General features: G+C 43.6%; 4 protein-coding genes across 6 annotated transcripts; 2 read left to right on the top strand and 2 right to left on the bottom strand.

Annotated features, from left to right (window-relative positions):
• The first annotated feature begins 256 nt into the window (after positions 1–256).
• Positions 257–4,057, top strand: LOC147042321 (NAD(P)H oxidoreductase RTN4IP1, mitochondrial-like). The gene is made up of 9 exons (XM_085938062.1): positions 257–846; positions 917–1,068; positions 1,152–1,220; positions 1,293–1,417; positions 1,521–1,569; positions 1,655–1,791; positions 2,061–2,244; positions 2,700–2,795; positions 3,238–4,057. The coding sequence occupies exons 1-9, from the start codon at positions 561–563 to the stop codon at positions 3,409–3,411; spliced, it is 1,272 nt and encodes a 423-aa protein (XP_085794188.1). The 5' UTR covers positions 257–560; the 3' UTR covers positions 3,412–4,057.
• On the bottom strand, positions 3,645–18,850 carry LOC147042320 (uncharacterized). 2 transcript variants are annotated; one of them, XM_085938061.1, is made up of 23 exons: positions 18,525–18,850; positions 15,502–16,841; positions 12,365–15,185; positions 12,158–12,232; positions 11,902–12,066; positions 11,290–11,328; positions 10,849–10,967; positions 10,286–10,424; positions 9,924–10,063; positions 9,221–9,347; positions 9,069–9,104; positions 8,795–8,943; positions 8,577–8,700; positions 8,322–8,467; positions 6,961–7,087; positions 6,200–6,229; positions 6,001–6,113; positions 5,793–5,925; positions 5,360–5,499; positions 4,813–4,936; positions 4,564–4,722; positions 4,345–4,501; positions 3,645–4,010 (listed from the first exon to the last, which is right to left on the bottom strand). In XM_085938061.1, exons 1-23 carry the CDS (start codon positions 18,525–18,527, stop codon positions 3,922–3,924), a joined length of 6,495 nt encoding a protein of 2,164 aa, XP_085794187.1. In that variant the 5' UTR covers positions 18,528–18,850; the 3' UTR covers positions 3,645–3,921. The 2 variants fall into 2 exon arrangements, with proteins under 2 accessions (XP_085794187.1, XP_085794186.1); XM_085938060.1 differs by having other exon boundaries at positions 12,158–15,185.
• LOC147042318 (protein ripply2-like) lies at positions 6,610–24,368 on the top strand. 2 transcript variants are annotated; one of them, XR_015068953.1, is made up of 7 exons: positions 6,610–6,712; positions 7,986–8,064; positions 8,290–8,449; positions 8,545–8,636; positions 8,724–8,835; positions 8,909–8,988; positions 10,767–11,612. XR_015068953.1 is itself a non-coding variant. In XM_085938064.1 (5 exons), the coding sequence occupies exons 3-5, from the start codon at positions 23,649–23,651 to the stop codon at positions 24,230–24,232; spliced, it is 381 nt and encodes a 126-aa protein (XP_085794190.1). In that variant the 5' UTR covers positions 8,762–8,835; positions 8,909–10,892; positions 17,331–23,648; the 3' UTR covers positions 24,233–24,368. The 2 variants fall into 2 exon arrangements, 1 of the variants encoding a protein (XP_085794190.1); XM_085938064.1 differs by lacking the exons at positions 6,610–6,712; positions 7,986–8,064; positions 8,290–8,449; positions 8,545–8,636 and adding exons at positions 17,331–23,762; positions 23,841–23,899; positions 24,025–24,368 and having other exon boundaries at positions 8,762–8,835; positions 8,909–10,892.
• LOC147042319 (melanocortin-2 receptor accessory protein 2A-like) lies at positions 19,307–20,789 on the bottom strand. The gene is made up of 3 exons (XM_085938063.1): positions 20,579–20,789; positions 20,249–20,348; positions 19,307–20,099 (listed from the first exon to the last, which is right to left on the bottom strand). Exons 1-3 carry the CDS (start codon positions 20,688–20,690, stop codon positions 19,721–19,723), a joined length of 591 nt encoding a protein of 196 aa, XP_085794189.1. The 5' UTR covers positions 20,691–20,789; the 3' UTR covers positions 19,307–19,720.
• Positions 24,369–27,302: the final 2,934 nt, after the last annotated feature.

Raw genomic sequence — 27,302 nt, 5'->3', positions numbered from 1 at the left:
TGGTGACGTCAGATGTAAACAAATTTAAACACGCGACTTCATTGGTCAGAATATTATCACAGAATTTAATAAATGCTTGTAATGTAATCAACAAGCTAATAAGAGCAATTAACATTATTTTAACAGGCTCTTGCTATAATCTTTAAATTGTCGTGTTTTTAATTTTAATAATAATTGAAGGATTATTATACCATACAGTGGTGGTGACGTCAGGCCAAGCTCACGGCCCCATTGGTCTGTGTATTGGCATCGAGATATGTGATTCGCTGCTGCTGAGAGGTGAAAGGTTAACGTGTTATGTAGCCACTAAGCTAGCAGGAACATTGTTTACAACGTTTTGTTTGTCTTTTCTACTACCGTAACAGCATCATTTATTACTCGTGCGTGCAAGTGAGTTATACTCGGTAATCTTTGGCGACATAAAACAATTGTATTGAAATTCTTCCTCGCTGTGAAGGGAGGAACTTGAGCTGCCAGCGCGCATACTGGCTGGCGTCTTCCATCTAATGTGTCAAATATGACCTTGTTGGCACTGTCAGCTGAAGGACGATTTTAAGCTTATGTCTTTAGTGATGGCATACACTAGGCTGTTTCACTTATTCATCAGAGCTAAAAGTTCGACCCAAACGCGAGTCGCCGGGGGTGGACGGTGCTTCCGAAAACATGTCAGCACTTCAGCCTGGCGAGGGCAGAGCCGCATGTCTGCTTGGGTCATCGACCAGTTTGGCACTAATGAAGTGCTCAGGTACTCTGACGACATCCCAGTACCTACGATCACCTCGTCCAGCCAGGTGATGATCCAAGTGCATGCTGCCAGTCTCAACCCTTTGGATGTGGCCATGAGAGGTGAGAGGTCAACTCACTAAAACCATGTAGACAGGAGGCTGAAACCATCACATTCATTTCTTAATTTCAGGAGGGTATGGTGCAAAGATGCTGAAGCTACGAAAGGACCCATTTTCTATAATGGACAATGATAGTGGTTTTCCTCTGATCCTGGGTCGAGATGTGTCTGGTGTCGTAGTGGACTGTGGATCTGAGGTTGCTCACTTTGTTCCAGGAGATGAGGTACACAGTGGTTTCCACAAGGTGCATGACGTTCAAGCATCCTTGATTTGGATTTATTGTGGTCATCTATCACAATGTTCCAGGTTTGGGCTGCTGTTCCCCCGTGGCAACAAGGCAGCTTGGCGGAGTTTGTCAATCTAACAGAGTTTGAGGTGGTACATATATCTTTCCAAGTATATTGAGAAACCTGTTTTAATGTATCCATGTTTGGTGATCTCCAAAAGGTGTCCCACAAGCCCGAATCTTTGAGTCACATGGAGGCGGCGTCCATCCCCTACGTAGCCAGCACTGCGCTGTCCGCACTTGTTAACGCCGGTGGTCTTTGCAGAGACAACTCCTTCAATAAAAGGTAAGCTTTGCTTTTAATGTTTAATTTTTTTTGTTTTAAATATAATGAGCTGAAAGTGCGCACATTTGACAGCCCTCACGAATTGAATGCTCTTTGCTCTCAGAGTTTTGATTACCGGGGGATCAGGAGGCGTCGGGACGTTTGCGATTCAGGTGAAACATCACGAGAAGCAATTTTCGCCTTTTGTTGGTTCACTTTGTTTATTCCAGCGTTTTTTTTTTTCATTTGTGCTGCCAGTTGGCAAAGGCCTGGGGTGCCCACGTTACGGTCACTTGCTCTCAGAATGCCGAGGGTCTCGTCAGAGGTCTCGGAGCCGATGAGGTGGTGGACTACGCCGCAGAAGATGCGGTGGACCAACTAGAAACAATGGAGAGGTGTGTGATATATTTGAAATCATTTGACATGATTCCATTTCACATCAGGTCTTAATGTGTTCTGCTGACATCTCGCAGTCAACCCCATACACCTGCGCATTTTTCCCCTTCTCATTTTTCTAGTTTCCATGGATACCAAATCTTAAGGCCAGAGTGCAAAATTGGTCAAGCTCGCTTTGAAGACCAAACAAGCGAGCGCTGCGGTGGCATTTTCCCAAACGAGCAAATTTAAAAAAAAAAAGGAACTTCTTATGCGCTTGTGTTGCCAGATTCGACGTGATTTTAGACGGCGTGGGCGGCGACTCCGAGGAATGGGCGGTGGGCCTGCTGAAACCCTGGTCCGGGGCCAAGTACGTTACGCTGGTAACCCCTTTGCTCTCCGAAACGGATACTCTTGGCCTACTGGATGGACTCATTCACGCCGGATCCACCCTGAACACCAAGGTCATACAGGTATATATGATTGGAATAAAAAAAAAAATAATCCAACTCCGACATCAATATTTCCCACTGAGATGAAATCCGGTCGAATGGGTCAGAACCATCCAATCCCGGGGAGTTAATGCTGAAGCAGCAGTATGCCGTGTTTGTGCAAATTGCAGCCAAATGCCCCCCCCCCCACCCTCCCTCCTCTTCGGGCAAATGTGTGTTTCTTGCCAAGCCTTTTGTCCACGGCAGCCACCAGCTGGACAGTTGAGAAGGCCTGGGCCACATCGGTCACACCCTCACGGCTTCTCTCACCCATATCGCAACTCAACCGAGCCCTCTGCTGTTCAAACTCTTTTACTCACTCAGTTAAATAGACCGGGCTTCATTCTATGATTAAACAGAATTTTCTTTCAGGCTTTTTTTTTTTTTAATCTCTTGATTCATAAATTAATATATATATATATTTTTTTTCATTGTAGAATATAATATCAAATGGCATCTTCTACCGCTGGGGGTTCTACGCTCCAGATGGGCCTGGTCTGGATGAGATCAGCAAGCTAGTGGATGCCGGGAAGGTACTGTATCGAGTCACTACCCAAAACATGTTTAGCAATATCAACCGACCCCTCCCCGGCTTTGTTTCCGAGTGGGCATGACATTCCTGCTGTGCTGGTGTGGGGTGGATTCAGAGATGCTGAATGTTTTTTTTTTTTTTTTTACACAGTGCTGAGCAGCTATTTGTATCTTTTGTCCTGGGGGCTTACAGCAAGCAGCTGATTTAGACCAGTGGCGGGAAAGTGTCGCTATAAAGTGTTTCCGATGTCACACATTGTGAATATCGAGAGATGCTGACCTGCTCGGGATTGTCCTGCCTCATCACATTCTATACCCAGCCCTCGCATTTCACACGTTGGAAGCTCGGGAATTCAGAGACAGTCGCTGTGTCAATGAATTGTCGATTGCAATAAATGAACACCATCTTTTTCCCAGAAAATGAATGTCATCATTTGTTCACAGATCTTGCCAGTGGTGGAGGCCCAGTTTCCGTTCAGCCAGGTGCCTCAGGCTTTTCAGAAGTTGGAGCGCGGCCACGCCAGAGGCAAGACGGTCGTCAACGTGGCCGAGAAGCAAGACGGGGCGGAGCGAGAGTTGCACCAGAACGCGGCGCAGGAAACGGCAACGCAAAACTAACGACGGTGGGAAGAACCAAGCTGTGCCGATTCTTCAACCACCCTGCTCCAAGACTATTTTTAGCATATAACAAAGTACTCTACTTGAACGTGTGCTTTCCTCTTATTGTGAGGTTACCATGGTTACCAAGAGCAACCTTTCAGGTCATCTCAAACGACCATCACAACCAACTTTACATAAATATCTTGTTTAGTATTTATACTGCAACACAACAAATTGACAGAAATTCAATAAAGGTGAGCTAATGAAAGTAGAACTTTGTTTTATTGCTGAATAAAATGTTATATCACATTCAGAATAAAAATACAAGAGACACATTAACACTGCTTAAGTTAATTTACAAAGACTGATTCTTTCATTGAAAAAGCAAAACATGAACCGTGCGTTGTAGTACTTGGAGGGTCAAGTTTTAAGAAGGCAGCAATATATTCTTTGAGATCTTCCCACCATGAACATTGCAGCAAACGTGCACATAGTCCTCAAATGCTTGCTTTGCTGTGTGGAATAATCCTAAATAATTTCCACATCCCACCTTTGGTGCACTTTATTTGGATCCAGGGTGTTGAGAATCAGTTGGTTTTTGTCATAATGATGACCTCCTGTGAAAGACATATTGAAACTCATTATGCTGTGCATCAATAAAAGATGCTTGTGTGAGTTAAAAACTGATTTTTTTTTTTTTTGCTGTTTAATTTTACTACCATGAACTGTTTTACTCTAAAAATGACGTGTCCTAAAAACAACAAAAGCAGTGGATTTTTTTTTTATTCCACAAGATGTCACTGTTGACAATGATGCCAAAATTGGACACTTTTACCCCGGCAAGCTTGAAATCACTGAGCAGGTGACGTCTCGAGATGGATGGTATGGCAAATTGAAATAGTTTGATAAAGTTCAAATGAGTTTAGTGCTTAAGTACTTTCTGAAGCTCACCTTTCACCTCCAAGACCAGATCAGAAGTCGGCATGTACCGGATGAAGCCCTCGGGGGTGATACTCCACACGTGGTTATCCACTTCTGGCACCAGGCCCACGCGACTTCCTGCTATAGTCACACTGCCGCTGGGACTTAAGCAGCACTCCTCAAGGAGCTGCAAAACATAAGCGCCATCAGTCCATGACATTCCGCTAGCCGGGTCGCACCGACGAATACCTTGCAATGGAGATGGCCGGCGCGGTAGAGCCAGATCTGCTCGAGACCGTTGGTCTCCTCGGCCTCTTGAATCCGCAGCAGTTTGACCTCTTCCAGATCGCCCGTCATGGACATCAAAAGCCGCGTTTGTCTGTTTCTTAACTTGAAGTGCACGTGCCTCTACGCAGAAAACGCCAACGTCAGAAATGCCAAATGGGGAACATAATAGCGTACTTTATATCCAAATGAAGCAGGTCTAGCTTTATGTACCTGTAAAAGGGGGCGGAGTGATCCAATTTTATTCCACTTGCTGAACAGGTGCCAGTCGGGTACCTCACCGGGTTTGATCAGAATCTGAGCACCCCGATAATTAATGCCCTCGTATAATATCCACCTGACAACAGGAAGTAAACAAAGGCAGCAATTAGCTACCAATCCGCTCATGACATCCCGTACATTGCTAACGTAATAATCGTAACGGGGATAGAAAACGATCGGGCCACTTGCTGAAGTTCTCTCCTACACTGCACCCTTTGTATTTCCTCAACTAAGGTTTACACCACTTGCCTGAATGTCACACATCAGCAGCAGATTTCCAGCGTCATCATTGACAGACATAACCCACAAAAAAATGTGAGCAGACCAAAATCATTTCAATTTGTAAGCATACTGATGTTGGCGTCCCACAGGGTTCAATTTAAGAGCCCCTGCTGTTTTCAATGTATTTAGCCTCTGCTGGGTTTCATCTTAAGAAAACATATTGAATATCATTTCTCCTGGAAGTGACAGCTTTACACGCTGTGATGAGTGGACTCACATGCCCCCCTCCACCAGCATGGACTGGACCCGGGTGCAGCCCTCAGCCATCTGAAGATTGACGCAGGCATCAGTCAGCACTACCCGCTTTCCACGCAGACCGCAACGCTCGAAGAGAATGATGGAGGGCTGAGAGAATTCCTGCCAAGTTGGAGAGGAGGGTTAAAAAAAAAAAAAACAGTGGGTGGAGCGCTGCGGGCCATGAAAAGCCAAATGGAGATTTTTGTCACGTTACCATGGAAACAGACAACACTTAGACCTTTGTTTTTTGTCGTTGTAGTGGGACAGTTAATGCCATAGTTACAAAATATGTTTGCCACTACTTTTTTTTTTTTTTTTTTTTACTTGTGTAGGTTTGAAAGTATCAGTTTAATGTTAGTTTTTCTATAACATTTGGATTTCGCAGTCTGGCGTGTGAGCATCGATCAACTTACAAAGCCGACAGTCTGGAACGAGAGGATGGTGGAACTTGCGTTGATGCAACCCATCGCCCTCACGTCTTGGTAGTTCCCTTCCTCTAGGAGATACATCCTGCTACTGAAGTTCTGGCCTTCAAACGCTAGCCAGCTAAGAAACATGAACATCAAATCAAATGACCCCCGCTAAGGAATAGAGTGAAAGTCAACATTTTAAAATGCACACCTGCCCACCAGGACCTTGCAGGAAGCTACAGAGAAGCCTTGCTCCAAGGTAGCCACGCTGTCCTCCAAAGTGATGACGCTCCCTTGAAAGGCTGGCTCAGAGAAAAGTTGCACCTGAGGACACGCAGCAACGTGACACATTACAACACGTCTGTGATTCCATCTTGAGTTTCTCCCATAGATAAACAAGCGTCACTTACTTTGAACTTGGCCACATTCTCAAAATCATCCTGAAATAGAAAAAGACTTATTTAACCTTTTTTTTTCCCACTACATTGTTAGTCACTTTTTCTTGTTACTCTACAAAGCGGTGGAGACTCATCATGTGTTTTGGAGAAGAAGAAAACCCCCCAATGAGTCATCAAGAGCATCTGACATGTATTTTCCTCATTTAATAGGCATTTTATTTGTTCTGGATTTTTCTGTCACATGCTTCCCAAGAGAATCAACAGTATAAAAAATGTGTCACTTCCCCATGTCAAATGAGGACAAGCAGCAGCAATGTGACTGATCACATGCGCTGAATGTCAACGTCATTGAAAACGAACTATCGTCAATGGAATTTACGCGACAAGCCAAGTCTTTGAATGCACCATCAACCCGGAAGTGGTTTCTTCCTACGTCATCAATTAAAATACCGCTCAAATCGACGCGGTCTTTTCAAAAGTACATTACGAAGTGACGTCCAAATACCAACGTCTTCAACAAAAACGGTAAACAAAGGACATTTTTGAAAATAAAATGTTTGTTTGACGCAGAGTTGAGCGTCCTATAAACTAATGGACTGTGAAAATGTATTTTTCATGTATTATATTGCTCCGTTTTGACTGACAACGAATGAGCGTTACTGACACGTCGTACGTAATGATACTTATACAAAACGACAACACCAAAAGAACAGTAAAAATACTACAGTTGCTTTCTTAATTAAAATAAAGTATAAATAAAAGTACTGCCTTACCAGCACAACAGGCATTACTGAGGCAATACGGTCTTTGAGAGCCCCCCAGTCCTCTGGGTTTCCATACAAGCCCTTTTCCAGGACGTAGGACTCCCCACAAAAACCAGGTTCTTCAAACACGACCCAGCTAGAAAAGAAATTAAAAAAACTTTCATTCTGACAGCAGAGAAACTGTTTATGAACAATATGTTGCCGCTGGAGGGTCATTTGACTGAATTTTCTTACATATTTGCCTGAATTCCTTCAAGAATCAAAAATAAATCCAATGCAGTCACACTAATTATGGTTGTAATGTAAGTAACTGTCAAATTCGGATGAAATGGTCGATAATTTAAAGAAATCTGACTAAAATAACGTGTTTGGGTCCTTTTACACAACAAAGATATCTAAACTATTGCAAACCAAAACAATGACATCAGGAAAATCTTTGCTTAGTAACCCTAATTATTTTTACTTGATTTCTAAAAGTAAACCATAAAAGTAACCGCCACATCTCTGAAATCAAATGTTACTGGTTGTAGGTAGCAGCAACCTCCCCTGTGTCTGTCTCATCTTAGCAAACATCCGGAGTGTGTTCTTGAGAAATGACTCATTGAATTTTGCTTTTGACTCAACCAAGGGCTTTGTTTACTTTTCCAGGGCTTTTCTCTGCTCGCTAGCATACAAGACTAGTCTGGCACAGGCACGACAAATAAGTGCGGTATGACAAGGGCGTGCCTGTGTGACCCAAAGACACGCTAGTCATGCAAGAGTAAAGTGTCGTGACAGCTCTCTTCTCTCCAACGGAACTTAATGTTCTTCATTTATTTCATGTTTACTCTCACTGGGCCGGCGGTAATTACTCTTGCATGATCAGAATGCCCACTGCATATTTTCCTCTGCGTTTATTGTGCAGTCTGATCATAGCTCAGAAACGAGATTTTCCACTTTGCCAGTCACATCTGTCCTAAATTACAGTACAGTTAATGTCATCTGTCAAGAAATATCTCCCTATCATGAATAACTGATTATTTTTGGAATTGCAGGTTGAACGGCATCCATGACAGAGTTGAACCACGGCTAACCCGCTCCTCTTCCATGTTATCTTTATTCCCGTGGCAAGAGGTTAGTGTAACAGCAACTTAAACTAGACAGGAAGTTGAGGTGTGGCAGACTGGAAAAGACTTGTGTTGACACGTGCTTGGGTGCGGCACCCATAATGCTCCACCACACGCCTGCTCTGTCCTTGCAAAGTGTGACAAGAATTTACTGCTAAATTCAAACACAAGTGTGTACCTTGTATCTTGGATTACAAATGTGTAACAAAAATTGTGCTGACATCATTCACAGAATGGCCCATGTCATCGCAAAAGTCTACTTACATGCCACTGAGGACATCGACAGATTGAGTCTTGCTGCCGTAACCCGTGTCGTCCATGTTGATGACCGGCACGATCAGGTCGATGTTGACCCCCCGCTCGCTGAAATCTCGATTGCTGAACATTTTGAGGTGCGGTGACATGAAATCCTGTGATAGAGATTTGTTTTTTTTGATTCACTTTAACTTGTTCCATTTCCTGTCTAACACATTTCAACCCAAAGTAGGAACTGAATCAAAATCAATTTAAGTTACTCACAGAAAGTATGGGTCGGAGTGACAGAATCCGCCCCGAGTCTCCCCAGTCGCTACAATCCAGGTACTCTCCTTCCTCCAGCACGTACTGCTGTCCTTCAAACGCTTCCTCGCTGTAGCCGACCCAACTGAAAAATAATATTTGCCACAGGTTTTGGGCTTGTTGCCTGAAGATAATAAAACCACAGTGAGCAAAATATAACCTAAAGACTAAAAACTCACAGTCCTCCAATTATCTTCAAAGAGCCCACAGACTTCATCTTGTGAGTATCAACGTTTGTTTCGGCTCCTTCGCCGTCGCAAAAGCTGAAAACATCACTGTCGATTTCCAAATAGGATCCTTGGAGTCCAGGCTCCTCGTACACCAAGGCCTGGAAAAAACAATGAGGATGATCTTTTCAGCAAAGTTGACAAAGGTAGGCTAAGTAAATGAGAAGCATTTGGACACCCGTGGGATATGTAAGAGCAAACACCTTTTTGGATTTAGCTCCCTTACCTTAACTTCATTTGGGTTCTCCACTTTGAAACCACCCTGAAAAAAAAATGCCATGAACGTGTCATCGTCATTTTTTTTTTTTGTGTCTATTTCTAATCCAAATCTATGATGCTAACCGCAATGCAAAATGATGACTTGAAAATGCTACAAACCATTTTGAGAGGTTTGAGAGATCCCACAAACGGCGACGGGAAGCCCCAGGTCTCAGGGAAAGGGTAGACTCCAGGTTCGAGAACAGCCAGCATTCCCTGGAACCCTGGATCACTGAATACCAGCCACCTGACAGCAGAACAACAACAAAAAGAAATATTTAAATTGATAAAATTCATTTAAAAATACTCAAAACCCATTATAATATTCTATTGGTCCTATTAAAATTATTCTTTACAAACCCCAAGGATAAAATTAACAAATTGCATATTAAAGGTACAATTTAAATATTATAATCTTCTTATTATTATATAATACCAACAAAAAAAAATGCAAAATGCACTGTACAACAAAAAAAAAAGTCACGAACTTTCTTCAGGTGTTGGACACAAAATGTCTTGTATGCCTGACTCACACACTCACGTGGTGTAACATTTTCTCCTTTCTCCGCCACACCTTTAATCAGTAACTCTCATTCCAACTCCTCACTTTCCGAGTACCCCCCACCTCAACCAACAGGCATCGGCACGACACGCATTCCTGCGCGAGCGCCAGACGACAAAGAACGAGGAAGCAAGCGACGACTTTCCGTCACATTGCGAACGTCCTTATTGACCAAACGTTTCCACCATTTCTCCCGTGGATCAATCTCAATAATTGAGATATGCGGGGAGGGGGCGGCGGGTTCAACTTGGAGCTACTTACACTCCAGAGTGAACTTGGATGGAAGCCGTGCTCAGCGGGATGCCAAATGAGCCGGTCTCGATGGTGTCGTCGTGGTAAGGGGTCACCCTACCGTGGCCTTCCGGTTCAGTGAACAGATCGATATGAGGGGTGCAGTAATCCTGCAGGGACGAGATAGAAGAAAACAGCAATTATCAACGCCGGCCCCATGTTGCGTACCTTAAATCACTTCTCGGAACTGGAATGAAGTGCCAGAATCCTCTTTAACATTTAGTCGTCGGGTGAATACAAATGCGTCAATTTGGTCTATTAGTGATCCGGCCGCGGCCGTGTGTCGTCATGATAACATATCAAAAAAGGTCAGGTGAGGTGGAATCACTCACGCGGACGGCCAGTCGAATGGAGCCAATCAGCATTGGCGAGGTGTTGTCGGGTTCTGCCCACTCATTGGCCAGTTCGAGGCCCCCCTCCTCCAAAGCGATACAGCGTCCTTGAAAGTTGGGCTTCTCGTAGAGAATCCAGCTGTAAGACGTAAAAAACAAAACAAAAAAAATACAGAGGTAAGTGATTTTCCGATTCAAATGGTTTGAACAACTCTTTGTTTGGAATTGTTCTGCAAGGCTGACTGGGCCCTTGGCCACGTTCTTTCTTGGTTGCCTCAGCAAATAACTGCAGTTGGCCAGGCACGCTGTTTAGCGCCATTCGTCTTGATTTGAATCAAGCTGCAACAATACACGCGTATTAGGGAGCAAACTCCAGCCCAGAGTCCTGTCAGCAAATCCCCCACAAAGACTTTAAACTCGAATTCCGAACTGGTCGGACAACGATTGATTGGTGACTTATCTCAGTGTCTCATCCTTTCAGGCAACACTGCTATGCAAAAAAGAAACCAACATTCAACAAAACAAATTGGAGCATTCAAGTGCATTGATTGATTACGACTTACCATCCTCGTATGACCTTGACGGAGATGATATTGGACAACTGCAGGTCAGTCGCAACTTTTATATCCCTGTAGATCTCATAGACTTGCCCACTGAACTGGGCGTTCTGGAACAATAACATCTGTGTGGGGGGACACACACACACACACACACACACCAAGAATATGTCAAGTTTTTGTTTATGGAAAATGACTAAGTTCTTAAAACCTTCCTGGCAGATGTAAATGAAAATATAGCTCAAATCTTTTGACTTCAGTGCACAGTAATGAACTGGCATGACAGTAATCACATCCAGCATTGCAGCAAAATGTTTTTCAAATGTATTTATACCCGCTTGCACAACATATGAAAAACAGATGTTGGCACGGCTAAGCGAGTCAGTCTTTCCAGAGTTCCTTCCAATCTCAGTACAATTGAATGTAGTTAGTTTTGCAAGTACTAACCTTTCCAGGTCGCCTATGAAATTCCCTGGCAGTCCTTGCCTAGGATACAAAAACCGCAGAAGCGTTAGCGTGACACGGTAAGTGTAGAATGACATTTATTTGTAAGGGAGGTCAGACAGGATTTCTTTTTTGTGCCACTGATTAACATTTTCAAACTACTGCCAAAAATACATGCGGTGGGAAATTCTGATCACAATGATGAGGAAATGTTAAGCTAGTGATTGATCAAAGCAACACATGTTGTTCAATGAGATTTTTCACATTGTCACACAGATCTTGAAATGCAAATGATTGTGAGCTGTAGGAAACAGCACAGTGTTGTCTTTGTCAATGCCCCCCCCCCCCCCCCCCCCCCAAACGCCCACCCCAAACGCCCACCCCTCGGGACAAAAGATCCCGCTGTTTGTGTTAATGGAGAAGCTTATGTTGTGACTAATGATGACTCTTGGCACAACAAGTCAACGGTGTAATGGTGTCGCTTTGCCACGTACAAATTGCAGTTTCATTAACGCTGCGTCGAAAGCAGATCATGTTACAGAGAAAAAAACCAAACCGCAGATTCACAGATTTGCTCGTTAGTGAAAAGAAAACGTGGTTGCCCGGCATACTTACATGATGAGTTCGTATCCTCTGAGTCAGAGGCTGCTGAATTGTTTGAGCTGAATTTCTATTTCCATTTCCAAATACTGGAGGGACGATATTAGGATCCTTCAAACTCGGTTGCGTAACTGAATCTGCTTCAGTGACCAAAGCTGCAGTTGACATTTTTGCAGTAACCTAATGGAAGAAAAACACAAACATGTCACTATGACAATCACATTGTCCTTATTGAAACGTATTTTACAAGGACAAGACCATGAAGACAAACCTCCGGTCGTCCGTCCGCGCTTTGCGTTGTATTTGTCGGTTCCCTCGGGAGATACTTCTCCAAATAGTCCGGCAGCTTGAGGTCATTAAAAGAAGGAAATGGAGGACCTGAGTCACCGACCGCAACCGCCGTAGGCTGGACTTGGTCTCTCTGTTGCACGCTGAGATTCTCAGCAAACGAACCGGTGGTAGTCGGAGTCGGACTCACCGACTCCGATGAAGGGCTGAGCTGGGGCGATTCATCCCGATTATTGGTCTGAACCCCGTTTCTGCCTCTCCTGGTACTCTGGCTGGTGAGACTGCTCAGCACGCAGCTCCCCTCCAAGCGAGACTTGACGATAATGTCTTTCTCCTCAATGCTCTTCTCCTGATCTTTCTTTGGGGTCTTGTCTTTTTGATGAGAAGGATCTAGACTACTGATCAAAAGACACCGATCGGTTATACTCACCCTAGCGGGCTTAGCGGGACTTTTGGTTTCTGGGTTTTGGAGCTTAGCTAAAAGACTCGGGCCTGTGTCAAAGGCTCGGTTTTTCTTCCTAAGGCCAAATTTGAACTCTTCTGGGTCAAACGTTTTCTCAAAGTGGTCTTCCTTGATCGCTGGCATCGCGAACGGAGGCTGAGGTGTCCTGAGTGGGTTGTGTTTACGAGGCGGGAGTGAAAAGGGAGCACAAAGCTTCTGGATCTTCTCGATGAAATTTTCGTCATCCAGTTCATCGTTGTCCAAGAGATTACTCTCGCTGACAGAAGCGCTCAGCTTGGGTCCTGAGACTTTAAGTCTCTGTTTGGGAAAGTCCACGTCGAGCCAGCTCGACGGAGCGTCCTGTTGAAACGAGGAATCGTCTCTGCTTAGTCCGCGTGGCGAATGGAGTCTCTTAGGGGGTGACTGCTGGACCGAGTCTTGGTTTAGTTTTTTGGAGTTTGGGGAAGTTGGACTGGGTTTATTATTTACTGGTTGGTCTTTGAGTTTGTCGAGTTGTGAAGAAAGATCACCGTTAATTCTCGCTGAATCAATCACGTCCTCCTTAGCCTTCCCTTTTGCAATTCCTGCGGTGCTGCTGTCAGAAAGCCTTGACTGAATTTTATCCAAGCCCTTGAATGGAGGAATATCTCCTATGCTCACTTTTGTATTTAGTCCCTCAAACTGAGGGCGGCTCGGTTTTGTTCTAGAGACTTTATCTTCCGCGGCCTCTAGGTTTTCCGTCAAGCTTGGAGACTCTTTGCCCTGGCTTTTGCCATCAGTGTTTCCAACAGAAATATGAGTCGACTCTTTAACAGTTGCCGCATTGTCAGTCCGTGCACTTATCAGCCCAGGGGGGTCATGAGAGACCATGACGGTACCTCGGTCAGGCTTTCCAGCACTACTGCCTTCAGGTTTGGTTGAGGCCTGACGGAGAGACCCCTCAAGGGTTTCCACGGGTTGTGGTTCTGTTATTATCGCTGGTAGTTTCAATTCTCTTGTGACCCCATCTAAAGATTCTTTTGGCATGTCAGAAACTTTGCCCTCCTTGGAAGACCCCTGAAAAGTCTTTTTGACAGTCTCCTGAGTGACGACGGTGACTTCAGGCATTGCAGAATCCGTTTGATTGACAGTTTGTGTTGAAGTAGGGATGTTGGAGGCTTCTTGAGTGTTTTCTGTCTTGGCTTTATTTGCACTTGTGTCCTCTTTTCTGTCCGTCTGCTTTTTCTGATTACCCATTACCAAAGTTTTGTCTTTATTTTTGTCTTCAGTCTGGCTGTTGTTACCCTGTGGCTTTTCAAATTTAGCCACAACTTTAGTCTCAGTCTGACTTGTTAGCTTTGATTCCAGGTTTTGATGCGGCTGTGCCTGTTCTGTTTCTTTTTTACCGGGCCACACTGGTTTTGGTCTTGTGGTTGGTAAAGGTTGTTTTGGTGGTTCTGCATCTGATTTTGGTGGCACCCGCTTCACTGGGGCAGGCTGCTTGATATGCTGTTCAGCTGACTGCGAGAGGGAAGATGATTTGTCCTCTGTTGCATTTTTGATTTCCTGTTTGGGTGGAAGAATTTCTTTCTCTGTCTTTGCCTCCTTTTGGGTTGAATTAATAGAAACCTTGTCAATAGTCGTCTTTGTCTTCCTGTTAGAAGTAGCAACATCAGGTTCGTCCGACGTCGGTTTCGGTAGAACCTCCACTCTGTTGACCAGTTTATCAACGACTTTACCACTAAGCAATGATTTATCGGAAATATCAGATTCTTCTCCTAATGTATGTTTATTGGATTTCATGCCTTCTACTTCATCAGGTGTTAGAAAAACTGCGTCATCAATCTGACCTTTTACAGAATTGGCACCTCGCTGACTTAGATCTGGCTTGCTTTCCCGATTTTCGCTAACTGGACTGGTTGCCTCCTTGCTTTTTCTTCGTTTTGAGCGAGACCCAGATTTGCTAGTGGCTTTAGCCCGCGAACTATTGATCACTTCTACGTGATCACCCGTGACTTTCGTTGCAGTACTTAATTCTGTGGTGGTAGGTTTCGTACCCTGATCGGCGGTCTTTGAGGTCTTTGTGCCATGTTCTAGAGGTGTGGAAACTTTCACCCTCACAGCAGTGGTATCCTGTCCATCGGGTTTTAGCGTTATCCTTGTCATTGCCTTAGTATCCAGTTTACCCTGACTTTCGGGTTTGGATGACTTTAATGCAGTGGTTGCCACAGATGTGGTGGATCTCTTTGGAATTCCCGTCTTCTCAGGCAGCATTGATTCAAAATGTTGGCTTGATTCTGAGGCAAAGTTTCTCACTCTCTCTTTCACCGTCAGTGGAGTCTCATTTTGGGCCGGCGCAGGGCTGGAATTGACGGCGCCATATCGATCAGCTGATTTTGATCTCTGCGTGGCTGGCAAAAGTTCAGCCTTGAGCTTCCCGGTAGCGTTCCGAACAGGAGAGACATCAGCGCTCCTCGGACTTTGGAAAGTTCTTTTGAGGCCCGTCACGGCTCCTTGGCGCTCAAATAAGTTGATCTTGTCTGTAATTCGGCCAAGGACTGGCTTTTCTTCTGGTTTCTTGTCTCGCTCCCTGCGCATGATAACAAAATTGGAATCAACAGGAAACATGCACATTTCAGTTAAATTAGAAATACATTTCGACAAATTGTTTGAAGTGACTTTGTGTGTATGGAATGCACTTTGTTTCCTAAGTGCTCTATGAATAAAGTCTTAATTATAGGCATTTTAATTTGTCTCCACGCCCGTTGCATTGTATTTAGCAAATATTTCCTTGCAAACAAACAAGTTAAATCATGGTCAGTTTTTTTTATTTTATTTTTTTTATCATGAAGTGTAAATATTGTTTAGTTTTCTTATCTTGAAAAGTCTTATTGAACTAAACTTACCTTGGATCAGCTTCTGTCTTGGGCTTTTCCTTGGCTTCATGCTTGTCTCGGTCCGGTGCCAAGTTGAATTCCGCCTCCTCTTCTGTTATCCTTTTCTCAGCTTTCAAAGGCACATTTTTCGGAAAAAGTTTCACTTCACTCCGCGAAACCTTGATACTTCTCCGTTTGGATTCTGGGGTCTCTGTCTTTCTCTCCACTTTGTAAAAACTGTCGTCGTTCTCCATGGCACATGTAAGACGGGTTTGGGTGTCTGATCTTGAGCCCAGGAATTCGTCTGTGTGCTTGGGAGCGGACGTCTCATTTTCTCCACCTCCAGGTGAGGCCGCTGAGGTGAGGCTCTGCTCGGGGGCGGAGTCTAAACTCTGCTCTTGACTCTGTGGACTTTCTCCTTGTGGGCCGGCCATTAAGCTGTCAGATGAGCGGAAGCCTTCTTGACCCACTTGCTCATCGGGAGACGTTTTTCCCTGAGGGCTGCAGTGTCCATCCCCTTGAGAGTTCTTCCTTGCTTTCTTTTTCGCAGAATTTTTCCGGCCCATGTTGCCAGCCTCCGTTTGCTCTGTGTCTAGTTCAAGCTCTAACTGCCAGTCTTTATGTAATTTCTGTGACACTCCCTCCTGCGGCCCAACCACAGGCTTCAAATTTGCCTCCGCATTTCCGTCCGCTCTCGAACCGGAGCTCGGCAACAAATCAAAACTCCCCGACTTTGGTGATTTTGATTTAGCTAATACTGGCAGCTTTTTCTGCGTGGTGCGGATCACTTCCCTCCCCGTTAAAGAATCTTGCCCGCAGTGAGTCACACTGGTCTCCTGCAGGTACACGTGAAGCTTCTTCACCGGATGGGCCTGTGCCGGTTTCTGGGTTAAAGGCTGGGTGTCGTTAACCGGCTCAGAGGTCCTTACCACACCCTGCTCAGAGGAGGAGGCGAGATCCGTCAAATGACAGGCAACCTTGTCAGAATTCCCGCTCGCCGAAGTACCATGACAGCCCTCCTTGGCTCGCCCTATTGGCTTCCTTTTGCTGAGTAAACACTCCTCTTCTTGAGGAGGAGTCTTTTTACTGCTCACAACAGAGTCTGCTCTGTGGGTAGACTGCGTGGCGTCCTCTTCTCCAAAGCGGAAAATATCTCCAGTGGGACCCAGCGAATTGGGATTGGATCTTTGTTCCTTCTCCTCCCGCTTGTGTTTCTTCGCCTCGGTCTCACTAGGCTCTCCCTCCGACTTAACGGGTCGAGCGCAAGGATTTTCAGTCGGACTTTTAGGACTCCTTCCCTTCCATGGAGAAAACCAGTTTCCGATTCGGCCCAAGACTCCTGGACTCTGTTGCTCCTCTGGGTTCTCAGACTATGGCAAAGAAAACAAATAAATGATTCACTTCAATTGCGTTTTAATACAATATATAATGGGGATAAAACATGCTTTTTTTTTAATGCATTACTTGAAAAGAGCATATAGCGCATACTGTCATATTGAAAGCGATGCAGGTTTAAGGAGTTTTTTTTTTAATGTCCTTGAGACCATTTTTATTTTAGTATGGCCATGCATCTCTCGGCATAGAAAGGACATGCAGGAGAGCATATAACCTGAAAGCTTACCGTGGTAAATACCATATCATTCAGACTCTTTATGTAGGTTGTGAACATTTTGCTTTAGAACATACACTCCTACAGACCATAAAAAAAAGACATGGAAGAGATAAAAGAGCAGAAAAATAATCCCAACCAGGATATTTTGCCAGAGCAAAGTGACAGATCAATCCATAACTTTGTATCTAAGAGCAACTCACCCTTAGTCAAAACTTCACTTGTAAAATTTTCCTTCCTCCTGCAATAGATTTTTTTCCTCCGGGGAGTGCGGCCAATGTTCCGCACTCGGGCTCATAACTGACGGAGGAACGTGTGGCATTTTAGTCCATCTGCTCGAGCCCGTCCACAACTGTACAAGAACGCTGGAGTGTGTGTGGCATGTGAGAAATGCACTGCTGCTAGAAGTTCTGCCCCCTTTCCAGCTCATGCAGCTGTGTGCTTGCGTGATGCCTTCACTGTGCCTTGTTCTAACGGGTCCCACTATACTCCAAACCGGTCCAGCAATTTTTGGGCCAATCAGACAGTGAAGCTCATCTTCAAAAGTTGAGCGAGGTATGTAGTTTATGTTGAGCAAATGACAACACTCTCAAATGTCTTCAAGGTACATCAAGGACCTAATGGGTGTCAGTGCTTGTATATTTTTTTTTTTAAAGTACATCTTTTAAAAGATGCATTTTCTTAACCCTTGGATCAAATTGCCATCATTTCAAGTGGCACACCTTTAAAAATGCTCCGTTAGTTAACAACCCAATTTGGGTTAAAAATTGGACTGACCACCCAAAAAAATTTTTGTTCTTAAACACTAAATTAGGTTGTGTTTTGGCAAAACAACTCACAATTCCTGTAATACCCACCCGAAGAAGTGTTTCACTTACATTCCCATACTAAGATTATTTATAGGACAACTTCAAATATCTTGAGCCTGAAATTTCAAAATTTCACGGTGTTATTCTAAGTTGTCATAACAATTCAAAAATAAAAAATTGTCCGAGCATTTGAACGCAGCAAGAGGCAGAGCTCCTTTCCATTGGGGGGAAATGACGCACCGATTCCAACTTCTTCCCAATGTGCTGTTTTATTTGGCGCTTTGACTCTGTCTGCCATTTGGAAGAAAGCACATTTTAACCCCTTAATCCCCAACCGTATTTGTTCACGAAACAAAGGAGAAAGCTTCGGGTGACCGTTAAATGCAACTTTCCCCCCCACACTAGTCTCAGGAAAGCGTCTGTTAATTATTATTGCACACCGAGTCGTGTTTACAGTTTAAACTTTGCACAGCTTAGCTTCGGCGAGACTGTAAAAACAACCACGATAAGACTCAAGTTGCAAAAAAAAAAAAAAAAAAAGGACAGGGGCGCGTGCAAAATCAAAGCAATCTTGCGCAATTCATCTCGAAAATCGAGTTGATTCTTTTCCAAACTTGCAAGTTCGACGTTCTTACCATGATCAAACTGGTCCCCAGCAAGTCGCCCTCATGAACTGAACTCGCGTCTCCCTGGTGTCCGCTACGCCTGATGAATATTTAGTGCGCCTCGCGCAACAAAAACCGTTTCGGCTTCAAGCTCCGGCCGACCGCCGCTCGTCGCTATTATGTGTCATTAGGAGTGTATAAATCTTCTGGAAGCAGTGTGACTTGTCTTCTGCGGGAATGAGGGAGCGCGGGTGCCGATGGAATCTGGCCGGCCCAGCTCACACACCCCGGGGCGTCCTTTCACGGCGCGCGCGCGCACAAGTACGCACAAGGTTTGTTGTGCCACTATCCCAAAAAAAAAAACCTGACCCAGTTTGTTTTGACTTGATAAATTAGTTATACATCTGGATTGCTCCTGAATAGTGAGAACGAGGGAGTTACCAAACTTCCTCTTGATACCATTAAAAAAAAAAAAGAAGTGAAAATGGTAACGTATGGCTCCCCCTGCAGGAATAAAAATCCAAAGTGTCATTTTGCTGAATTATGTACACTTCTTTGTTTCTAATATTTTTCCCCACTGACAAATATAATTGAGGTTACAAAAATAGTCTTTCTCAAAATGGCCATCCCTGCTTTCGTGGCCTGCATAGCACGTTTCTCATGTTTATCCCACATAACTTATTCATGTCCAACTGACACCTGACTCACTCTTCACCAAATTAACCATTTAAATGTTTCTCTCTTGCACCAACGTTTTATTTTTTTTCCGTTGTTCTTGGAAAATACTTGAATAGCAGGAAATGGATCATTTTTCTATTTAAGCATGACTACCATCAGGCTTACAATTTAGTAAGAACTCAAGGAAAGCACTCAAAATAAAAGCATCCAAAGCGGAAACTGAACCTTTCGAGCCTTTATTCAGCCACTGAGAGGTTTCTCCCTTTTCTACCACCCTTGTGACACATTTATCCAGTAAAAGCCATTTGTCACACTCTGGCTACTGCAGCGACTGTTGACTCAGTCATCCTTTTGTGAGCTACTTGAGCACTCAGCAGAATTCAAACATCTGCCAAGCCCAAACAATCAACATTGTGTCTACTGTAGCTTTTGTTATTACCACACTCTCTCCTATTTCATATTTTAGAAAAAGAATTTCCTCAAAAGGCATCTTTTCATATCTTGACTTCGAATCCATAATCTTTCGAGGTATAGTTTTGGAGGATGGCTCAAATGTTCTCTTCCGGTGTGATGGGTGGCTCACACAGCAGGTCATCTTCTCCCAACGAGTTGTGCTCAAAGGTGATAAAGTTTGGGATGTTGAAGTGGGGCAAGAAGTCCGTTTCTGTCTTCCGCTCATCTAAGCACTCCTCCTGTTGAGTCACCGCACGGGTGGTACCTCCGGTCCCGTTGAACGTCCCCTGTGGTCCGTTGGGCTTCGCTTCGGGCTTTTGCCACCGCTTAGCCTCTTCGCCGATGTAGGAATTAAAGTAGGGACAGGATTCTTCCAGAAAGGGACGAGGAACTGTTATGTCGTCGGTGTCGTCTTTCTGACTGATGATGTTCACCAGACCGTTGCCTGGAGCGGGCAGGTTCTCAGTGTCTGTACTTCTAGGGAGGAAGGAAATGACTGCAGGACTTGTTGGATGTTTTGGAGTAAAATCCACTCATCATTGCAATTTGTATATATATATATTTTTAAATGCCATAAAAACACTTGAATGTTTGTAAGAGAAGGGAATTTGTGCGATACTCACTCTTGCTGTGGCGCTCCTGTCTTTGTGAGCAACGTGAGAACGAAAAACATGAAAATGACGAACACTGCAAGTCCAACCCAGAAGCCGATTACAATGGAGTCTGCAATGAAAGAGGGAGAGAGAAAGAGAGAGAGAAAAAAATCATACATGACCACCCTTAAATGGATTTGTCGTCGTTATGAAGTTCGAATTCTACAATCTGAGCGCAGCGCCATATTTGGGACTATTATTAGTTTACGCCCCGTGCGTAAAACCTATTTCATCAACCCACCGCCGGGTTCTTGACTATTCGATGAACGCGAGAACATCAATTTGACATGGCAAACTTACATCTGTGTGCTTTGAGTCCCTCAAAAGAGACGGGCTCCTCGTCGTAGTATTCATATTGCCACTCGTAGTCACTGCGCCGCGCGCTGCTTTGGCTCCGGTTGTGCGAGCTCATGTCATCCAACCTTGTCACGGGCGAGGCAATGACGTCAAATCAACCAACACCGAAATGTACCTTCTTCTTTGTGGAAGTAATTTGGGGGCTTATGATTGCAAATTCTCCACCCCTCTTCTTATTGTGCACGGAAGCACCTCGGTGCGCATCCTCGCTTGCCACCTCACAACCACTCTTCAGTTGAGGATCAAATTTGAGCGGAGCATCCAACAAAGCCGTCCAGAAGGCACATCATTTGAAATTGCGCGTAAATGAGGTTGTCGGTGTCAGTCAGATGAATCCCCAAAAGGCAGAAATGTACCGCTGCGGAGTTTTTGGTGCAAATCATCGTAATCACAAAATCGCGCCCACTAGTGGCAATGAATGGGAACGTTTTTAATCTAAAAAGAATGTTAATTTCCCCAGGTGATATTATTCATAATATAACCATAAAATTGAAAAAAACTAACTTTGTTTTTTACCACGGGTCACATTTACTAGAATAGTGATGTAGTCTAGTTAATGTAGAACAAAGAGTGAAAAATAATTAACACCCGATAGGTTTGAATGTCGAATCGAGGTTACTCAACTTGCGTCAACTAAAAATTTAGATATTTTAAATAAAAAACAAACGCCATTGCCTTTCACATTAACATCTCTGCTACACTTGTGTAGCCTTGACAAAGGGGCTCTGACTCATCGCTGCAGCATAAAGGCGAGTGGCCATGGAGTCATTGAATTAACTTTTTATTCAGCAAAGTGCTGAGTTCATGTCGAATTTTTTTCCCCCTTCTCTCCTAATTTGTTATTTTTTTTAATCATCTTTATAAATCGTAATTGCAGGGATCGCTCAATTAAAATTAGATTGTTTCTCTGTGGTTGCTGCTGTACAATGTGTATTTTTGTTCGATTTCTTCCAATGCCTGCAAACGGTAGTGCATCCTATTTTCTGGTTTCCACGGTAACAGCCAGGACTTCGATTAAAAGGATGCTAGTGGAGCCCTGGCGGACAAGCTCTTGAGTGCCTACATGTACTTGTCAACTGTGCAAGTGAAGCATCATAACAACGTGACCTGCTTGCTTGTTAGCTTGATGTTGTCTCGACCCTAATCTGGCTTGTTTAGTCATATTCAGCAAAATGGTGCCAAAAGGCCAACCTCACTTCCATCTGGCTCGACGTCTTTGTCCAACTTGTCCCCCATTTGTGTGTTGTGTCATGAACAAAATGGCATTTCGTCTCCATTTCTGCATTTGCTCTTGTTTACGCACCAGGCCCCCGCTTTAGCTCGCAAACGTTGTTTTGTGTACTCAAGGCTAACGCATGCCGTCATCCCCTGCACTTCTTCCATCATTCAAACAGCGGGGACTGACGGGACGACATGTTTTCACAGCAACACACAAATGGCTAGCTAGCCAGCCAGCTTGTAGCCTAACTAGCGGTTTTTTTTTTTGTACGTATTCTCCATTGACATAACATCCCCAAAGCAGATGACAGTCTTTGTATTTATTCCCGTTTAATTATAAATTATCCCATTTGACACATCTACGGGAAACCAAGAGAGCTCTCGCAGTTACACATTCATATTGTTTAGTTTGTTATTCCAAATCGCTTTCAGTTTTGAAGGTTACTGTCGATTATTTTCCCGTCTTTGTACTCTTTCATTCTGCTATTCAGGAAGCATCGAACAAGGAAAACTTTTAAAATTAGCCCCCAGAACATTCTTGTATACCTACAAAACGAAATGGCATTTAAAATCAAAAGTAACATTTTAATAAATTACCCAAAATTATTCAGTTGAGTTTTTTTCCCCCCTTAATTAACATTCATCTTGTGCAGTTTTTTTTTTTTTTTTGTTTTGAAGTCACTTATAAAGACACACTCCTCACCATGGGACCTCCAGCAAATGTGGCAACCATTAGCTCTTACTGAAGTTTATTTACCCATCAATCAAGTCCGATCCCAGCATGTAGCTTTGCACTGCCCCCTACTGATACACACTGGGACAGTACAGCACAATCCAACCCCAAATGGGACTAATTAAATCAGTAGATTAGCGATTGTTTTTATTTGTCAAACGGCTTTGTATTTATCCTAAATGCCATTATAGGCTAATGAAGTGTGGATGTGTGTGAGTCATAGTTTGGCGAAAAGGTTTTTCTTACACCCACATTAGAATGAGAAAATAACAATTTGCTGAATACGGTTTGTATTTATCTTGAATGCAAAAGTTCCTGGAGATAAAACCACATTCCTATTCGAACGTCATCACAAGTTACGCAATGTTTGATTTGCTTTTCAATGCACTAAGTCATATTTAGGACCTGTTATGAAACTCTTCCCACTTTGTTTACACTCGAATGCAGTTTATCAATTTATTTGAAAAGTCCTGCTGAAAGGGTGACGCGTGTCAACTCCTTCTCACCCCCTCCCCACGCAGCGGGGGGTTGTCAGGAGCGGCGCGTGTATCTTTGCACTTTTCAACCCAAATGCTTTTACGCGTAATATGGTGAGCATTTAAATGCGTCGGAACGCGTTCAAAATAATAATAATAATAATAATAATAATAATAATAATAATAATTTCCAAACACGTCAGAATTAGATTGCGACTTTGCGATTTTATCGCTGCTTTAGTTCTTCTTTTGACGCACGTAGTTTGTGAAACTCTCAGTCTTGAGAGCGTGGATGATTTGTTTTGTACGACGTAAAATTGAATCGAAAACAATTTAAAATGTTCCCAAAGTCAAGCAAGTTTGGCCCATATGTTCGGAGTTTGCTCATGTGTGATTTCACACCTCCGCACCGTGGCGCATGGAGACACTTGGCGACGCGTCAAAAGTCCAATTTGGCGCTCGGCTCGCGCAGCCTGTTAAATAGCTGCATCCGCTTCATGACGCACCCACTTTGCAACATCGCGACTTCTTGACGGAACGAAATCGGCTCGGACCGCCAGCAGCATTTTCGCTCTTCTTTGCAAACATGAACGCTCGCGGTGGATTTAATCGTTTGGTGCCTCACGACAACGACGCGAACCAAGCGTCCAACATGTGGAGACCGTGGATTAGAACCGAGACGACAGCGTCCATACTTTTGGTAAATTTAACTTGATTGCACATTCGTAAATTTATTTTGTATGGATGGAAAAGTCTAATTAAGACCTTCAACTTTCAGGCTCCTTTCAATCCTGCTGAAGCGCAACCCAAACCAGCCCTTTTCGTTCATCCAGTCAAGTAATTTTAATTTTGACATTTTTAGTCCATTTTTATATTATTTTATTTTAAAATATTTTAATTTAATGAATTAAAAGTTTCCGTTCCAACTGTGGTTTTTTTTTCCTCCATATAATTTTTTAAAGGTTGTACTGGCCCAAAACCAAATGCTTTGATTATCTGTACCGGGAAGCCGAGATACTCCTTCGGAACTACCCGGTCCAAGCCACCATCTGCCCCTGTGAAGACTCTTCCTCCAGTGAAGAAGATACAGAGTTTTCCGAGGATGATGAAGATGATGAAGATGAAGAGGAGGAAGAAGTGCTGATAGAGATGCCAAAGGAGCTCAACTAATTTCCAATGATGCACATATTGTGTTAATATATTTCCTATTCCTATTTATTGGTGTAAATAATTGTATATAGCTCATTCATCATTTTTTTTATACCACAACAAAAAAGTGTATAATTGCTTTTAAATTATTTTGTCAACTACCTCTTTTGTATTTTGTGCACCCTGCAATAAAATACGTTGAAATGAACTTCATTTTCTTGTTTGTGTTCTGAATTAAGTTGAGTGAAATGTATTTTTAGCAACACATTCCAATTTCTTTCCCTAACGGCTCACAAGAAGCTTCTTTCCCATGCAACGATAAGTGCAAGGTCGTAAAAAATGTCCCACTTCCTCTGCAAAGTCGCCTGAGGTGCGCATGGTGCGTGACAAAATGGAGGTGTCAGCCTTCACAGGAAAGTCTGTAACATGTGGGCTGGTGTCCAACTGCACTACATTTTTTTCCTAATGTTAAAATATAACTTGATCTATTAAAATAAAATAGAATAGAACTTTGTCTGTTTCAAGATAAAAACGGAATTTCAATCGATGGCTCCCGGGCTGCATCGGGCCCGTCGGTTGTTTATTTTTGGGTCCAAAAACTTTTAAGCCCTCTGAATATAAATAAACTTGGAATATATTTGTATTTTCTCTCAAATGCGTGACGTTAAATCCCCAACTTGCCGCTTAATTCCAAGGCTGCACGCAAATCAAGCTAAAAGGTGCAAATGAAAGCGACCGGTGGCACAACATTTTTGAAATCATGATGCTCTGATAACCTCTTCAACTTAAAACTGCCCGCCTGGAACTTTCCCAGGCTTGGGTGTCAGACTTTTAATGCTATCAGCACTGTCACCTACTTGGGTGTGAAACCTCTGCAGTTAAATATAAAACCAAGCACTGATGCCCTGGCTGATGAACCTTTAGCCTTTTAATGCACTTCTCTCAAGCTCTGTTATTTATTATATATTTTTTTAATATCATTCTTTTTGCCACTACTTGGCTCAATCCCAGCGTGACATTGAGATCCCGAATGGACTTTGCACCATTCTCACCCTTGCGGCACATGCTGCCCTTTCTCAAGGGTGGGTGTAAATTAGGAAGGTGTGAGCAAGACACACCTAAGGGTGCCCGGACCCCCCACTCCATTCTCTCCGACCCCTTGTTTGACCTCTGGGGACGAATACCATACCTCTAAATAAACCCCCGCATTTCTATTTATTAGTGTGTGAACATAGTTTTGTCTCTATTGTCATGAGCAGAACTTACATGAAGTTCTCAGATGATCATTCTTGAAAACTTCAGTGTATTTACGATTGAGATCATTCGAGTGACGGCCCGCTCCGCTGAACTCTGTGACCGAGCCTAGTGGCGTGAGCAGTGACACTCGCAGAGGTGACAAAGTGTGACCCAGATGAGTCCAAGACTGAAGTTGGTGTTTCTCGTGCTCGCACCTTTTGGTTTTATGTCTGAAGTCGCCGCTTTGGAATGTTTGCACGCTTTTGTTTGCGCCAATAGGTTTAGTAAAGAGGATCATGGGAGGTGCGTGTGGTGCTTATGGTTAGCACATCTGCCTCATAGTTACAAAATTCTGGTTCAGGTCCAGATGCATGGAAGATTAAAAAAATGTTGTTGTTTTTTCCTATGACTTGACTTGCAATGCATAAAACTACTGAAGAGCATATTGGATGATTTGATGAAGCAACTAAATGAAGTTGTATTTGTGGCGGCGTGATGTAACTTTCTAATGTTTCCACTTGGGGGCAGTGTTGCACTTTTACACTTGCCAGGGGTCCCCCCCAACTATTTACTAATAGAAATGATATATTTTGAAAATTGACTTCTTTGAAAACATTGAATGAATAAAAGCTGTTTGATAATATATATATATATATAGAAAAAAACTTTCATTTAAGCACCGGCAACCTTATTGTCCTTTTTTTAGTGCAACAATATTTCAGGGTGTCCATTTTATGTCTGAGCACTATTAAATGATACAAACAAGACTTTACCAAAGAGACATAGCCTCCATTTAACGACTTACTCTCTTTGAGATGCGTCGACTAGAGATAATTACAATTTCTGCAACATTTGCTAGGTGATTACCTCATAATCCCCAATTTCATTTGATAAGTCACGCATTGATTTAACAGCGACTTGGAGCTAATGGAGTAGCTCGCGCCGCCGCCACAGTGATTTGTATGCCGGGGCGAAAGGACAACGGCGGATTGAAGGCAGAAAAACAGACGCTCGCCATCGCCTTCCGCTCGGTTAGCAATGAAAGATGAGCTCTAATCAAAGCGGGCCCGGTCCAAACAATAAATCACCGCTGATACAATGGCGCGTGGTGTCGCTCGGAGTCATCCCTCTTACATAAAAAGCTGTTGATTTTTTTTTTTTAAATAGCGGCTTCCGCTGCAAGGCAGGCAAAGGGGAGGGATGGTATGATAAAAACGGAGGGGAGAGACGAGGCCTGCTTTGTATTCACCTGCGTCTCTGGATCAATAAAAGATAATTTGGGCTGATTCCTCCCCGTAGGCCTCTTAGCAGACGGGAGGGGAAGAGGGGTCAGCCGTTGCCCGGCTGCCAGGAGCTGGAATAACTTAGAAACACAGCGCAAATTACTGGCCTCTTGTTTGACTATCTCTCATTCGGCTTTTCGCTCTGCCGGGAGAAGCCGCGTGAGGCGAAGTCCTCTCCCTAATGGGATTGGAGGAAAAAAGGAAATTCTTTACAGAATACCGTCACTCGCCGGTGAAAAGCAGAATCTGTACAGTTGATTTTTTTTGAACGTAGAATTTAGTCAAATGTTTTTTTTTTTTTTACTTGGGCTAGTCAACACTTTTGATTTAATATTCCGAGTGCCGCTGGTATTTTCCTATGACATGATTTTTTTTTCTTCCCACTTTGGAACTTGCCTAGGCTGCCCCAAAAACAACTGAAAGACTGCTTTAAATTCCCGCGAGGGGGACTGTGTTTGGATTCACAGGTCAGGCCTCGTAAATTACCAAAGAATCAGGTTGAAGGCAGGGAACTAACACCGGTACTTGCTAGGCTGAAAACAAATTTAGTAACCCCTGAGGTGTGATTTTGT

Source organism: Syngnathus leptorhynchus, chromosome 18 (assembly GCF_054491065.1).
Source record: "Syngnathus leptorhynchus isolate UIUO chromosome 18, UIUO_Slep, whole genome shotgun sequence".
Classification (NCBI taxonomy): Eukaryota; Metazoa; Chordata; class Actinopteri; order Syngnathiformes; family Syngnathidae; genus Syngnathus; species Syngnathus leptorhynchus.
Note: the sequence above shows the minus strand (reverse complement) of the source record. Positions and strands in the feature narration are given on the sequence as shown.

Excerpts from the sequence above, each read along its gene's own strand:
- LOC147042321 (XM_085938062.1), top strand. The coding sequence starts at position 561 with ATGTCTTTAGTGATGGCATACACTAGGCTGTTTCACTTATTCATCAGA. Across the intron at positions 1,570-1,654 it reads TCGGGACGTTTGCGATTCAG|TTGGCAAAGGCCTGGGGTGC; the intron begins GTGAAACATCAC and ends TTGTGCTGCCAG. Across the intron at positions 2,796-3,237 it reads AGCTAGTGGATGCCGGGAAG|ATCTTGCCAGTGGTGGAGGC; the intron begins GTACTGTATCGA and ends ATTTGTTCACAG.
- LOC147042320 (XM_085938060.1), bottom strand. Across the intron at positions 8,944-9,068 it reads AGAACCCAAATGAAGTTAAG|GCCTTGGTGTACGAGGAGCC; the intron begins GTAAGGGAGCTA and ends TGTTTTTTCCAG. Across the intron at positions 4,502-4,563 it reads CCGGCCATCTCCATTGCAAG|CTCCTTGAGGAGTGCTGCTT; the intron begins GTATTCGTCGGT and ends TATGTTTTGCAG.
- LOC147042319 (XM_085938063.1), bottom strand. The coding sequence starts at position 20,690 with ATGAGCTCGCACAACCGGAGCCAAAGCAGCGCGCGGCGCAGTGACTAC. Across the intron at positions 20,349-20,578 it reads GGGACTCAAAGCACACAGAT|ACTCCATTGTAATCGGCTTC; the intron begins GTAAGTTTGCCA and ends CTTTCATTGCAG. Across the intron at positions 20,100-20,248 it reads ACAGGAGCGCCACAGCAAGA|TACAGACACTGAGAACCTGC; the intron begins GTGAGTATCGCA and ends CCTCCCTAGAAG.
- LOC147042318 (XM_085938064.1), top strand. The coding sequence starts at position 23,649 with ATGAACGCTCGCGGTGGATTTAATCGTTTGGTGCCTCACGACAACGAC. Across the intron at positions 23,763-23,840 it reads CGACAGCGTCCATACTTTTG|GCTCCTTTCAATCCTGCTGA; the intron begins GTAAATTTAACT and ends TTCAACTTTCAG. Across the intron at positions 23,900-24,024 it reads CTTTTCGTTCATCCAGTCAA|GTTGTACTGGCCCAAAACCA; the intron begins GTAATTTTAATT and ends AATTTTTTAAAG.